At 50.8% G+C, this 12,595-nt stretch overlaps 1 protein-coding gene across 3 annotated transcripts; it reads left to right on the top strand.

Moving 5' to 3' along the window:
- The first annotated feature begins 4,101 nt into the window (after positions 1–4,101).
- Pars2 (prolyl-tRNA synthetase 2, mitochondrial) lies at positions 4,102–8,753 on the top strand. 3 transcript variants are annotated; one of them, XM_006977700.4, is made up of 2 exons: positions 4,102–4,303; positions 6,607–8,753. In XM_006977700.4, the coding sequence occupies exon 2, from the start codon at positions 6,620–6,622 to the stop codon at positions 8,045–8,047; it is 1,428 nt and encodes a 475-aa protein (XP_006977762.1). In that variant the 5' UTR covers positions 4,102–4,303; positions 6,607–6,619; the 3' UTR covers positions 8,048–8,753. The 3 variants fall into 3 exon arrangements, with proteins under 3 accessions (XP_006977762.1, XP_042127473.1, XP_042127471.1); XM_042271539.2 differs by lacking the exon at positions 4,102–4,303 and adding an exon at positions 4,378–4,400; XM_042271537.2 differs by lacking the exon at positions 4,102–4,303 and adding an exon at positions 4,414–4,640.
- Positions 8,754–12,595: the final 3,842 nt, after the last annotated feature.

The following is a 12,595-nucleotide window of genomic DNA, read 5'->3' on the forward strand; positions in this document are numbered from 1 at the left end:
GAGGAATATTGCTCTAGCAGAAGCTGTGAGACACCCGTCCCCTAGGAAAACCGGGAAAACTGCTCCCGTAGAGGTGGGCTGCAGGGATCCAGCATGGCTTTTAGAAACAGAAGAACTCAGAACCACCAGCTCAGCCTGGCCCTCTAAGCAGGTTGACAGACATTACGGTCATGTGCTATCATGTGCTCTAGCCAAGCCATATCTTCCACTACATAAGGGTATGGTGATCCCATGTATCTACCACCCTCCTCGCCAGGTTGTCCAGTGTCTTTCTTGCATAGGCCAGTTCATCTAAGTCAGAATCATTCTAGGGGAGACTTTAAGGTATTGATTCCCGGGCTTGCCCCACTTCAGCAACCTTACTTCCGGAATGATGTGCATGGGGATTCCCGCACTCTCTGGCCTGGGTGTCAAGCATTGTAGTGGAACCTGCATGCCTGGAAGGAATAAAGATATTCTTAAAGAGGCACTTGGGCCCCTCCCTTTGGCTATGGAAACAACTCGCACCCCAAGAAATTAGAATTCCTCTGGGAATCTCATACGAAGGGGAAGGAAAAGACTAAAGTCTGAGCCACTGTGGTGGTTTGAAAGAAAATGGCCCTCAAAGGGAGTGGCACTATTAGGAGGTGTGGCCTTGTTGGAGGGTGTGTGTCACTGTGAGTGTGGGCTTTGAGGTCTCTTTTCTCAAGCTGCACTCGGTGTGATTGTCGGCCGACTTCCTGTTGTCCCTGAGTCAAGATGTAGGACTCTCAGCTCCAGCACCACATCTGGCTGCACACCGCCATACTCCCCGCCAAGACGACAATGGACTGAATCTCTGAAACTGTAAGCCAGCCACCTCAATTAAATGTTTCATTTATAAGAGTTGCTGTGGTCATGGTGTCTCGTCACAGGAATAAAAAACCCTAAGATAACCACCCAGATGGGAATCTATATCCAGAAGAGGATTGCAATTTGTCAGACCACTCTTCAGGTCAGGCTAGAAACAGTGACGGCGATGGTGGCTTTGATCGGGTTTTCTCTGCCAGTGGAAGAATTAAAAGGCAGGACACACCGGAAGTGCAACAGGTGGCAGAAGAGACCTCAAGCACCCCAGACAGAATCAGCGGTTGGAGAAAGGCGTTTGTGGGAGTGAGGACACATGTAGACAGCAGACACAGGAAAAAAACCCTTCACAAAGCGGAGGGGGCACTCAGCTGGAGAATCCAGTCTCTCCTTAGGGTTGGGGTGTTAAAGCCTCCGAAGACTTTTCCTCCCCTCTTCAGGGTTGATCGGTTTGGAGAAAGCAAGGATGGTAGACTGGCCCAGAACTGTTGCGTGGCATGTCCAGATCCCGTCTTGAACTTGTGGAGCCTGTCCATCAGCATGGGGCCTGCCAGTGGGAAACAGAAGCCTACAAGGCTTTCCTTTGTTTTAAGCTGCCAGGTTTCTGTCTCAAGTCAGGAGGGTGGAGAAGAAGCTGGCCATCTTGGAAATCCATCACCTTTATTACCTAGCCATGTCCCCTCTCCCTGTCTGTCTGCCTTAGACCTTCTTGAGGATCTGGCTTATTGGGGTTTCCAGGACCTAGGTTCTGACCCTTAATAATTCTGGTAACATCAGGAGCTGTGAGAAACAATGATGCAGACCCACCACCCGCCTGTCCCTCTTGTATTACTGCATCACATTCTGCTCTATGCCTCTGAGTGTCCTGGTCCTCTGCCTGGCAGACTCAGTCATCTCTAAGGTAAACTGAAGATAATTTTCTCAGTAAAGCTCCCCGTTCCCTGGATTCCTACAGGGCTTTGCTATGCTCCAATGAGGCTACTGGTCACAGGCATTGTTCATGAAGCTCCTGGGGATCCGAGAGCTGACGGGTCATTATCAGAGTCACCAGTGTCTTCCCGTGGGTCCAGTACACTCGAGGCAGTCTATACAGTGCAGCTGTTGGATAGTGACTGAAATAAACTCAGGTCTGCTCAGGACATCTTATCATCTGTTCTGTCTGGGACATCCTCCCCAGATAGCTACAAGGCTGTCTCTCCCCTTCTTCAGGTCTTTGCGAAAATGCCACCTTCTTGGTAAAGCTTCCATGGGCGTCCTATTTTAAATCAGAACCATCCAGCCTCCCACTTCATTTTTTTTAACTTGTCTTCAGAACATGTAACACCCTCAGAATGACAACTTACTTTTTTCTTTCTATGGGTTTTTGTGTTAATTTTGATTAAAAAAATAATTTGGTTTTTGAGTTCTTTACTGCCCTGCTTCCCTCCTGCGGCTTTTTGTTGTTGTTTTTTGTTTTTTGTCAGTTTGACACAGCTAGAGCCATCTGGGAAGAGGGAACCTCAGTTGAGAAAATGTTCCTATCAGGTTGGCCGGTAGGCAAGTCTGGGGGGCAACTTTTTGATGAATGATTGACATGGGAAGGCCCAGCCCATTGTGGGCGGTGCCACCACTGCACAGGGGTTCTCGGGTTGTCTGAGAAGGCAGGCGAACAAGCCGTGAGGAACAAGCCAGCAAGCATATTCCTCCATGGTGTCTGCTTCAATTCCTGTCTCCAGGTTCCTGTCTTGACTTCCTGCCTCGACTTCCCCCACCTCCATCCCCCATGGTGGACTGGAACCTGTAAGCTAAAACAAGCCCTGTCCTCCCTGAGCGTCTCTTGACTGTGCTCTTTATCACGGGGACAGAAGGCAGACTGAGGCACTCGCTCTGCTAACGGCTCACTGTGCTGGCTCACAGGCTCTCTCTTCTACAACAAATGCTGGTGGCTGTTCTCTTCGCTCTGCTCTTCCCCACGCCGGCAGCAGTGGCTTGTACAATGTAATTATGCAGAACATATTTTGTGAGGGCTGGGGAGGCGGCTCACCAGGTGTACCGGCTGGTGTTGTGTGTCAACTTAACACAAGTTAAGAGTCATCAGAAAGGAAGGCGCCTCAGCTGAGGAAGGCTTCCTTGAGATCCAGCTGAAAGGCACATTCTCATTTAGTGATCAATGGGGAGGGCCCAGCCCATGGTGGGTGGTGCCATCCCTGAGCTGCTGGCCTTGGGTTCTGTAAAAAGATGGGCTGAGTAAGCCAGTAAGCTGCAGCCCTCCATGGCTTCTGCATCAGGTCCTACCTTCGGGATCCTGCCCTGTTTTGAGTTTCTGTCCAGACTTCCTTAAGTGATGAGCAGCAATGCTTAAGTTAGCCATATAAACACTTTCATCTCCAATTTGCTTTTTGGTCATCGTGTTCCATTGCAGCAATAGAAACCCTAAGAGGTGCTCGCCATTCAAAAGTGCTCCTCCGTGAAGAGGAGAGTTCAGATCCTCAGAGCCTCAGTATATAAGGTGGAGATGGATGAAAGACACTTCTGTCAGCCTTGGGCCTCCACACACTAGTTCATACATGTACACATGCAAATAAGCAAACATTTGCTTACAACACACTTATGTAAGTATGTAAATATATGTACGGAGGAAACACCTCATTTTTATTTATGCATATATGTATGTGCACGTGGGAGTGGGTATCCTCAGAGGTCAGAAGGTGGTCATGGATTTCCCTGGAGTTGGAGTTACAGTGATTGTGAGCCTGAGAACCGAACTGCTGCCCTTTGGAGAGCACCCATGGCTCTTAACCAGCACAGTAAATGGAAGTTTTAATTTGCCTCTTCAAGGCTCAGGGAGGCTTCTCTTTGAGAAGCCCACGCCCATGCTCTCCGGTTCCTCCGCTCCCCTCTCAAGCCTGGTGCTTAAGCCTGTATTAAAATGTCTTTATTAAACCCCATCTCTGCTTCATAAAAAAAAAAAATTTAAAAGATTTCCTTGAGCATTGTAATAAAGGTGACTTTCTCTAATTGTTTAACGATCCTAAGCTCATTTAAATTGAAGCTTTTTTAATCATAGGGTAGATTTGAAACACAGCTTCCTGTGTGTTGTCAAAGTCAAGGTTACTTAGCAGTGTACCTGACCTGTAAAAGGCGAACAGGTCCTGGCAGTGGGAGGCTAAAACGTATTCAAATCCTTAAACATAGGATTTGATCATAGAGTTGCACCTTGATAATTCCTAGAGAGCACTTCCGGAACCGTGATCTACGAGTGGCAACCGGGCTAATCTATGATCTGGGCGGGAGAGCGAGGCCGCTCTTTAACTCAGTTTCCGGAAAAAAATCTCTCCTGCTCCTCTCCAGTAGGGTGGGGCCAGAGCTTCCCGCCCCCTCCCGAGAGTGTGGCTTTCCGATTGGCGAGAAACGTGGGAGGTGGGGCTTAGGCCACACCGGCGCAGGCGCACTGGCTTGGCGAGACGGAGGAGCGGGCGGCGCAGGTGCAGTGTTGCTGGTGAGCGTGGAGGCTGGAGGGGCGGCAGGGAGGGCCCAGCGAATCTAGGGACAGTTTCTGGGCGCGCGCACCCAGGGTCTGGTGTCTGCTTTCTCGCGTGCGTCCGGTCCTGCAGTCGGGCGGAGTCACAACCTCAGACAAGTTGGACAGTCGCGTCCTTACGGGTCTCAGCACCCCCGCCCCGCTGTATCTGAGGGCAACGCTTCCGCCCCGGTCAGCCTTGCGTGGCCCTGAGAGTCAGAGTCCCCAAAGGGGCCCATTTTGGAGCAGCCTCGGGGATGACCTGGTGGTTCAGCCGCCTTGGTGTTTTGAAGAGGGATGAAGTGACCCTATTCGGGTAGGGTCACCCCTGGTGAAGGCCGAGACCGTTTAGAGCCGGGTGCTGTTTTATGCCGCGCTGTCAGTGGTGGAAAGTTGGCGGGATTTGGAGGCGAGTTCCTGCATTCCAGAACGACCCCGTGCCCTTTGCTGTCGCCTTACACTAATTGACTTCCCCATCTCAGAGCCTATGAATTGGGCATCATAATAGTCAAACCCTTATGGCACCTAGTGTGTACCGGGCACTTGGAAGCGCTTTGTGTACAGCTTTCCTGACTGGATCCTGTGTTGAGTCGTGTAGTGTGTACCTGGAACAGGGAGAGGGCAGGGGAAAGGGGAGGGCACCTCACGGGGCGGGGGGCGGGGAAGGGGGAGATCCGCGTGCACTGTGCACTCCCTAGGCAGCAGGAAACTCACTACTGCTGCCTGTGATTTGAAAAGTTGAAAGTGGAAGGAATGCAAGGAGACCAGTAGCGAGCTCTTTTAACAGGCCGAATAACGCATGGTAGCTGGACTGAGGTGCGTGGTCGGGTGGAGAGCAGACAGACATCGCGAGAGGACTAAAGGATCTACAGAGTAGATGAGGGCAGGTTTCCGATTTGGCTGGAGGGTGCTTCTGGTGCCTTACAGGGTGATACTCAGATCTGCAGGGGCAGCACCGTCAAAAGAGACTCTGGGTCACCACGTTTCAAATAGCTGTGTACTGTGTCCTCCGAAGAACAGGTCTGAAGTTGAACAGACAGTTTGGACAGTGAGTAAAGGTGCAGGCTGGCCAGGAATGTGCGATGAGAAGGGCAGTTAGAACAATACTGACATTTGTGTTTGAGGCAGAGTTTCATTCTATATCCTCAGATGGCCTGGAACTCTTGCTGTGCAAACCTAGCTGGCCTTGAACTTGTGGTAATCCTACCTCTGGCTCCCAAGTGCTGGGATTGCTGGATGTGCGCAGTGTCTGGCAATATTGACATCAAGTGGAGGGTGGGGATGGAGACAAGGAATGGTAAAACGGCCCTCAACTGTTGGCTGGGGGGTTACAGTTAATTTGTTTCAGGTTCTTTCCCCGGTTTCCTAAAAGAGTATCGATAACAAACATCACCAAGCACATAGTAGGCACCAAAAACTGTCGTAAGAATAAAAATTTCCCCACCTTTTAAAAATGCCCACAGTAAACACCCAAAGCCAATCTGGTGGTTTTACCATTTCATGATGAAAACGTTAGTCCACAGGAGTAGAGACGTGCAAGGCTACAGGAAGTCCCAGTGGGAGGGTGGCCTAGAACCAGGCGGCCTTATCCATACCCTGTGCATGCGCCGCTGCATGCTGTCTCCACTGTAGATTGTTACATTTTCATAATCAGAAGAATGTGAATTTCTTTTGTTGCTGTTCTTTGAGAAAAGGTCTCTCCACATAGTGCTAGCTGTCCTCAGACTCACTCTGTAGACCAGGGTAGCCTCTGTCTTTGCCTCCCGAGTGCTCAGATTAAAGGCATGTGCCACTAACCCCGGCTGGATTTCATTTCTTTCTTTCTTTCTTTCTTTCTTTCTTTCTTTCTTTCTTTCTTTCTTTCTTTCTTTCTTTCTTTCTTTCTTTCTTTCTTTCTTTCTTTCCTTCCTTCCTTCCTTCCTTCCTTCCTTCCTTCCTTCCTTCTTTCTTTTCTTTCTTTCTTTTTTAGAATTATTTATTTATTATGTATACAGCATGTGTGACTACAGGCCAGAAGAGGGAACCCAGATCTCATTACAGATGGTTGTGAGCCACCATGTGGTTGCTGGGAATTGAACTCAGCACCTCTGGAAGAGCAGTCAGTGCTCTTAACCTCTGAGCCATCTTTCTAGCCCTGGATTTCATTTCTTAAAGAGAAGTGGTACTGTGATCTGCTGGGCTATTAGACATTTCCCAAGATGAGCTTCTGTCTCAGGAATTAGTTGGAGCCAGTGCTGAGAACCCAGTTAACAGTCATCCGCACGTGACTCATTTTTCTCCAGGTACCAGGGTGCCATGGAAGGGCTGCTGACAAGATGCAGAACACTGTCTGCCTTGGCTGCCTGCAGCCGCCAGCACTCCAGGTACGTTGTCCACAAGTGCCACCATTGTGAACCAGGGAGAGGGCAGCGCTTGGCATTGTCCCGCATGTTCCAGCCTCAGAACCTTCGGGAAGACCAGGTGCTTTCCCTGGAGGGCAGAGCCAGCGACTTGACCTGTAAGAGTCAGCGGCTGATGCTTCAAGTGGGCCTGATCCTCCCAGCAAGCCCTGGCTGTTACCACCTCATGCCCTACACAGTCCGTGCCATGGAGAAGCTTGTGAGGGTAATAGACGAGGAGATGCAGGCCATCGGGGGCCAGAAAATCAACATGCCCAGCCTCAGCCCAGCTGAGCTGTGGCGAGCCACCGGCCGCTGGGACCTGATGGGCAGAGAACTGCTGAGACTGAGAGACAGGCACGACAAAGAGTACTGCTTGGGACCAACTCACGAGGAAGCAGTTACAGCCCTGGTGGCCTCCCAGAAGAAGCTGTCCTACAAGCAGCTTCCCTTACTGTTGTACCAGGTTACCAGGAAGTTTCGGGACGAGCCGAGGCCCCGGTTTGGTCTTCTTCGTGGCCGGGAGTTCTACATGAAGGACATGTACACCTTTGACTCCTCCTCTGAGGCTGCCCAGGAGACCTATGGCCTGGTGTGTGATGCTTACTGTAGACTGTTTGACAGGCTGGGGTTGCGATGGGTGAAAGCCCGGGCCGACGTGGGCAGCATCGGGGGCACAATGTCTCATGAATTCCAGCTACCAGTGGATATTGGAGAGGACCGCCTTGTAGTCTGTCCCAGCTGCCACTTCTCAGCCAACACAGAGATACTAGGCATGTCACAAAAAATCTGCCCCGACTGCCAGGGTCCACTGACAGAAACCAAAGGCATTGAGGTGGGGCACACATTCTACCTCGGTACCAAGTACTCCTCCATTTTCAACGCCCAGTTTACTAATGCCCACGGGGAATCTTCGCTGGCTGAAATGGGGTGCTATGGCCTGGGAGTCACTCGGATCTTGGCTGCTGCCATTGAGGCTCTCTCTACAGAGGACTGCATCCGCTGGCCCAGCCTGCTGGCTCCTTACCAAGTCTGCCTCATCCCCCCTAAGAAGGGCAGTAAGGAGGCGGCAGCCACAGAGGTTGTGGAGCACTTATACGATGACATCATGGAGGCCATGGCTCAGCTCCGAGGGGAGGTCCTGCTGGATGACAGAACGCACCTGACCATCGGAAACAGACTGAAGGACGCCAACAAGCTTGGCTACCCCTTCGTGATCATTGCCGGCAAGAGGGCCCTGGAGGACCCCTCATACTTTGAGGTTCAGTGCCAGAACACCGGTGAGGTGGTCTTCCTCACCAAAGAGGGAGTCATGGAACTACTGACTGGTGTGCATGTCATCTAAGTGCCCAAGCACACCCGTCCCCAGGCCTGGTGTGCACTGTGACACTGTAGTTCCCTGCACTTCTCTCTTGGTGGTCTCTAGAAGTGGCTTCCTGTGGAGGTGAGACTGTGTTAGGGAAACCTGTGCTCCCTCCTTGCTTGGGATGGTTTGTATTTAGTCATTAGCTCCGCTTCCGGGCTGGTCATGCTACCATGTGCCATTGCTTTTGCACATGGACCCTTCTGTTAGGAGACCAAAAGGTGAGAAAGCGACCCGCATCACTCCCTGGAAAAGCCGGGTTTCTGTTTGTAAGACGGGAATGGTTGGAAGCTGGGGGCCACGCTTCCCCAACCTCACCCCACAGTCTGACCATGTGGGTGCACTTCGTTCAATCCAGAGAGCAGGGCCCTGCTCCCCTGAGGAACCAAGAGCTCCAGAGAGTCAGGCACCTGCTGCTAACTCACCAATGACCTGACATACCTGCTCCCTCCTGGGGCTGGGGACTCCCATTGGACATGGGAGATGGAGTTGGGTCTGTAAGGTCCTCAGCGCTCTCGTGAGTGACTCCACTAGACAGATGGATCTGGTTCCTTATTCCTCTAAGCTTCCCAAAAAGTTGTCGTCGTAACTGCCTGATGGCCCAAAACTACCTCTGGAGATTTGACCCTGCTGGGTTCACATCAGCACTAAGATCATGTACTGATTGAATAAAGTGAAGCCTTTGGGATGAGCTCTCCCGTGTGTGAATTTGAAACAAAAGTAGCATCTCTTTCAGCAGTACACCCAATAGCTTGCTGCCCTGCTACACTCACAGGGCAGGGGGAAGGGGCCGGGAAAATGTGCTCTAAACTGTTTCTTCCAGACTTCAGGAGCAGCAGACTCCAGCCCCCACAGTGACCTTGCCCTGGGTTCTGAGTTGAATTCCAGAGCCACAACAGGAGTGTCTGGTTGAGAGCTGACTAGACTCTGGGAAAATGGGAGCAGGGGCTGGACTCCACAGCAGAGCCATCTGCACTCATTGCTCCAGCATCCAGCTGAGGAACACAGCTGGGCTCTCCATCCCAGGCCCCTATGATCTCCACATGTGCAGCTCCCGAGTCCGTGGGATAGTGCCATATTCAAGGTGGGTCTTCCCCACCTTGGCTAACACTCTGGAAAGGCCCTCACAGACACTTCCAGAGGGGAGCCTCACAGATCTCCTAGGTGATCCTAAATAAAACCAACTTGCCACAGATAAATCAAAGAAAGGTGTCAGGGCTCCACAGCAGGTCCCGGGAGCGGTTAGGGCTTGGCAGATCGATGTACTGGGAAACGTGACGGTGTTGAAGGGTGGGGTTACTGTAGAGTAGCTGCAGCTGGACAGAGTGAAGGGGAAAGAAGTGAGCCAAGCACCCACATTCCCCTCTCCTTCTGGCCAGCCATCAAGTGAACAGCCACCTCCAGCCATATGCTGTTAATGCCCAAGCACATGGGTCCATGTGACTATGGAGTGACCCTCTGAGACCCAAATACTGTCTGTGTCCCCCCCCCCCCTTTTTTTTTTGAGACAGAGTTTCTTTGTGTAGCTTTGGAGCCTGGCCTGGAACTCACTCTGTAGACCAGGCTGGCCTCAAACTCACAGAGATCCGCCTGGCTCTGCTTCCCGAGTGCTGGGATTAAGGCGTGCGCCACCACTGCCCAGCCAATACTGTCTCTTTAGTTGTTTCTTTGGGGTATTTTGGTCAGGTGGCAAGAAGAGTAATCTGACTCTGCAATATTTGGGGTTCAGAGAGCAAGCTCAGGTCAGGTTGCACGGCAGAGGCTCTTAGTTCACTGCACATTGGGGTCCCTGGGTCCCTTACAGAGCGTCTGGTTCCAGTGGGGCCGTGGCTTAGGACCCTGGTTGCTGTGAGAATGGTCAGGAGCTGCTGGAGTCAGATCTGCCTCTGAGTGACTTATGGGGCACCAGGCTGATGCCGGCCCGCTGCTTTTAATGGTTTTGTTTCCTGAGGACCTGCCTCGATCCGCTGCTGTGAGGCATCTCCACATGCTGCTTCCAGACCTTAAACCCTGCCATGTCAGTGCCGTACGTCTGAAGGACGCGTGGGGATTGAGGATCACACCTGGAACTCGGATGCTGGCCCCAAGCTGTGCCTTTTTCGCTACATTGCTTGACTTCTGCCCAAGAAAAGTGGTTCCACTAAGCCAAACTGAATCTGTGCCTATCTCGTTAGCCTTGTGAGAAGTTAAAATTCACGCACACAGGCTGAGACGCAGCTCAGTTGGTAGGGTCCTTGTTGTCAGGCATGGAGTGAGCCCTATTGATCCCCAGCACTGCACCTGTCAGTACATGTCTGTTATCCCAGCATACGGAGGCAGGAGGATCAGAAGTTCAAGGTCATCCTTGGCTGCATAGTGAGTCTAAGGTAGCCTGGGGCTCTTGCCCCAAACAAATGGGGGGAAAAATCATACATACAAGCGCTTTAATTTGTTCCTTTTGGTGCAGGGGGTTGAACCAAGGGGCCTGCACACATGCCAGACAGGCAGTTTACCACTGAGCTTGCTTCCCATACGTCCTCAGCTTCCTTTTTCTGGACAGGGTTTCTGGACTGCAGCAGGCCAGGCTGACTTCAAATTCACAGTCTTGCCTCAGCCTCCCAAGTGCTGATATTACAAGAATACAGCCCTAAGCCTAGCTTTAAATGAAAAAAAAAAAAAATTTTTTTTTTTTGCAAATGTGTATTCTGTAAACTTATTTACAGAAAGCTGGCCTAAAGGCACTTTAAAAGCCAGATTCCAAGAATAGAGAGCCAGTTAATCTTAGATTTCATAAATGTGCAAGCCGAATGCGATGATGCAGGGCCCCAGGAACTGCACGTGCTGAGATGTGGGAACTTCCCTAGTACTCAGTTCACAGACGGTAAACAGTCTGGAGTGCGGACCAAGTCTTTCACCGTGTGACTGGCAAGTAGGTCAGCCACTGAGGTGCCAAAGCCTCATAGGCTGCTGCAACTGGTACCCGTTCTCTGTCTCACAAGGAGTTAAACAGAAGCACAGTGCCACCCTGGGCCAGCCTTGAGTGTTAGGCATTGGGATCACGGGATCACTGAGCCAGCATTCTGGTAGCCAGGGCCAGTGTGACTTGGTGGCCAGATGAGAGATGTGAAGAGGCATAATCCTAGATTCAGCTCTTCCTGGGGTTGTGACCTAAGACAAATTGTCCTTTACCCGCCTCATTCTTGGTAGGGTGCTTGGAGGAATGGTAGCCTGCTTGTGGGGAAATATGGGGCTGACAGGGCCACTTGTGTGGAACATTTAACCTTTAGTGTGCACTCAGGAAACCTTCTCTCCCGGAGGATACATTCCCACAATTTAGGGGATCCCCCAAGAGATTTGGCTCTGTTACTGACATTCTCTTGAGATCTGGATCTTGTTTTCTGGGGTTGAAGGTTTGCATCTTTCCTGAAAAGTCAAACGAGGGACCCATCAACAGAATGTTTCAACTTGGAACATCCAAACAACACACCCTGCTCATTCCTGAACCCAGGGATTTTACCTCTTGCCATAAACTGATGGCTCGGGTGTTGGCTGGGTAGTTCAATACAGGCAGAACTGTCACTGCTCATTCCTCGGGGAGGTCTGGAGGCAATGGGCTGGGAAATAGCTGAATTAATACTTGGGGACAAAGGCTGGTACAAAACAAACCCTTCGTGTAAATTAGCCTAGAATGTAAATCAGGGCTCCATTAACATTCCCTATTTCAGTGGAAGAAACACCTGCTGAGCCATCAATAAAGGAACTTTGCAGAAATACATTGAAATTACCCCTTCACTGCTTGGATGCAGAGTTCTTCAGAGTTCCTGCAGCCCATTTCTATATTAAGATGCCAGTATGTTTTAGTGGATTGTTTTGCTCCAAGGGCTTTGTTTTATTGGGGGAAAGATGGGGGAATAATTTTGTGTTATTGCAAACTTAAATAACATTAAAAAGTTACTTTACTTTATAAACAATAGTTTACATTGTAGTGTGAGAATCCAGACTGGAGACGACTAAGAATATATGAGCTGCTTAATAACTCTGTGACTGGTCTTCCTTAGCGTCTCAGTACCGCAACTTCCTTGTGGGTAAAGTGGGGACAGTGCCTGGGCCACTGCAGGAACATGATAAGTGGCACCTGCCCTTACCTCAGGTGATACTTTGTGTATAGATTGGGGGCACACAGAAAAGGGTGGCATGTTTATACTTCCCATGTTCAGGCAGAACCCTAGTGCAGGGACCATGCCCTGTTGCCAAGCCGATAGCTTGCCTGCTAACAAGCTTCCAGGGTTGACTTAATTGCCCTTGGCTAATAAATACTGCAGGGCCAGCAAGGTGCAGCGGGGGCACACATCGGGTAATGGAGCCAGTGCATCCCATTTGCAAGGGCAGAAACGGGCTGTAAGCCGGGCATGGTCTTCCTTTCTGTGGGAGTGAAAAGTGTATGTCAAAGACATGAAGAACAGGATAGTGGTCATGGTATACTGGAAATGGCGCCAGAGGGGGGTGGGGTGGAGAGGACGGCTGACAGATCCAGGCGCAGTTAAATGGGGA

This window comes from Peromyscus maniculatus, chromosome 2 (assembly GCF_049852395.1).
Source record: "Peromyscus maniculatus bairdii isolate BWxNUB_F1_BW_parent chromosome 2, HU_Pman_BW_mat_3.1, whole genome shotgun sequence".
NCBI classification, from domain to species: domain Eukaryota; kingdom Metazoa; phylum Chordata; class Mammalia; order Rodentia; family Cricetidae; genus Peromyscus; species Peromyscus maniculatus.

Excerpts from the sequence above, each read along its gene's own strand:
- Pars2 (XM_042271537.2), top strand. The coding sequence starts at position 4,582 with ATGACCTGGTGGTTCAGCCGCCTTGGTGTTTTGAAGAGGGATGAAGTG. Across the intron at positions 4,641-6,606 it reads GATGAAGTGACCCTATTCGG|GTACCAGGGTGCCATGGAAG; the intron begins GTAGGGTCACCC and ends ATTTTTCTCCAG.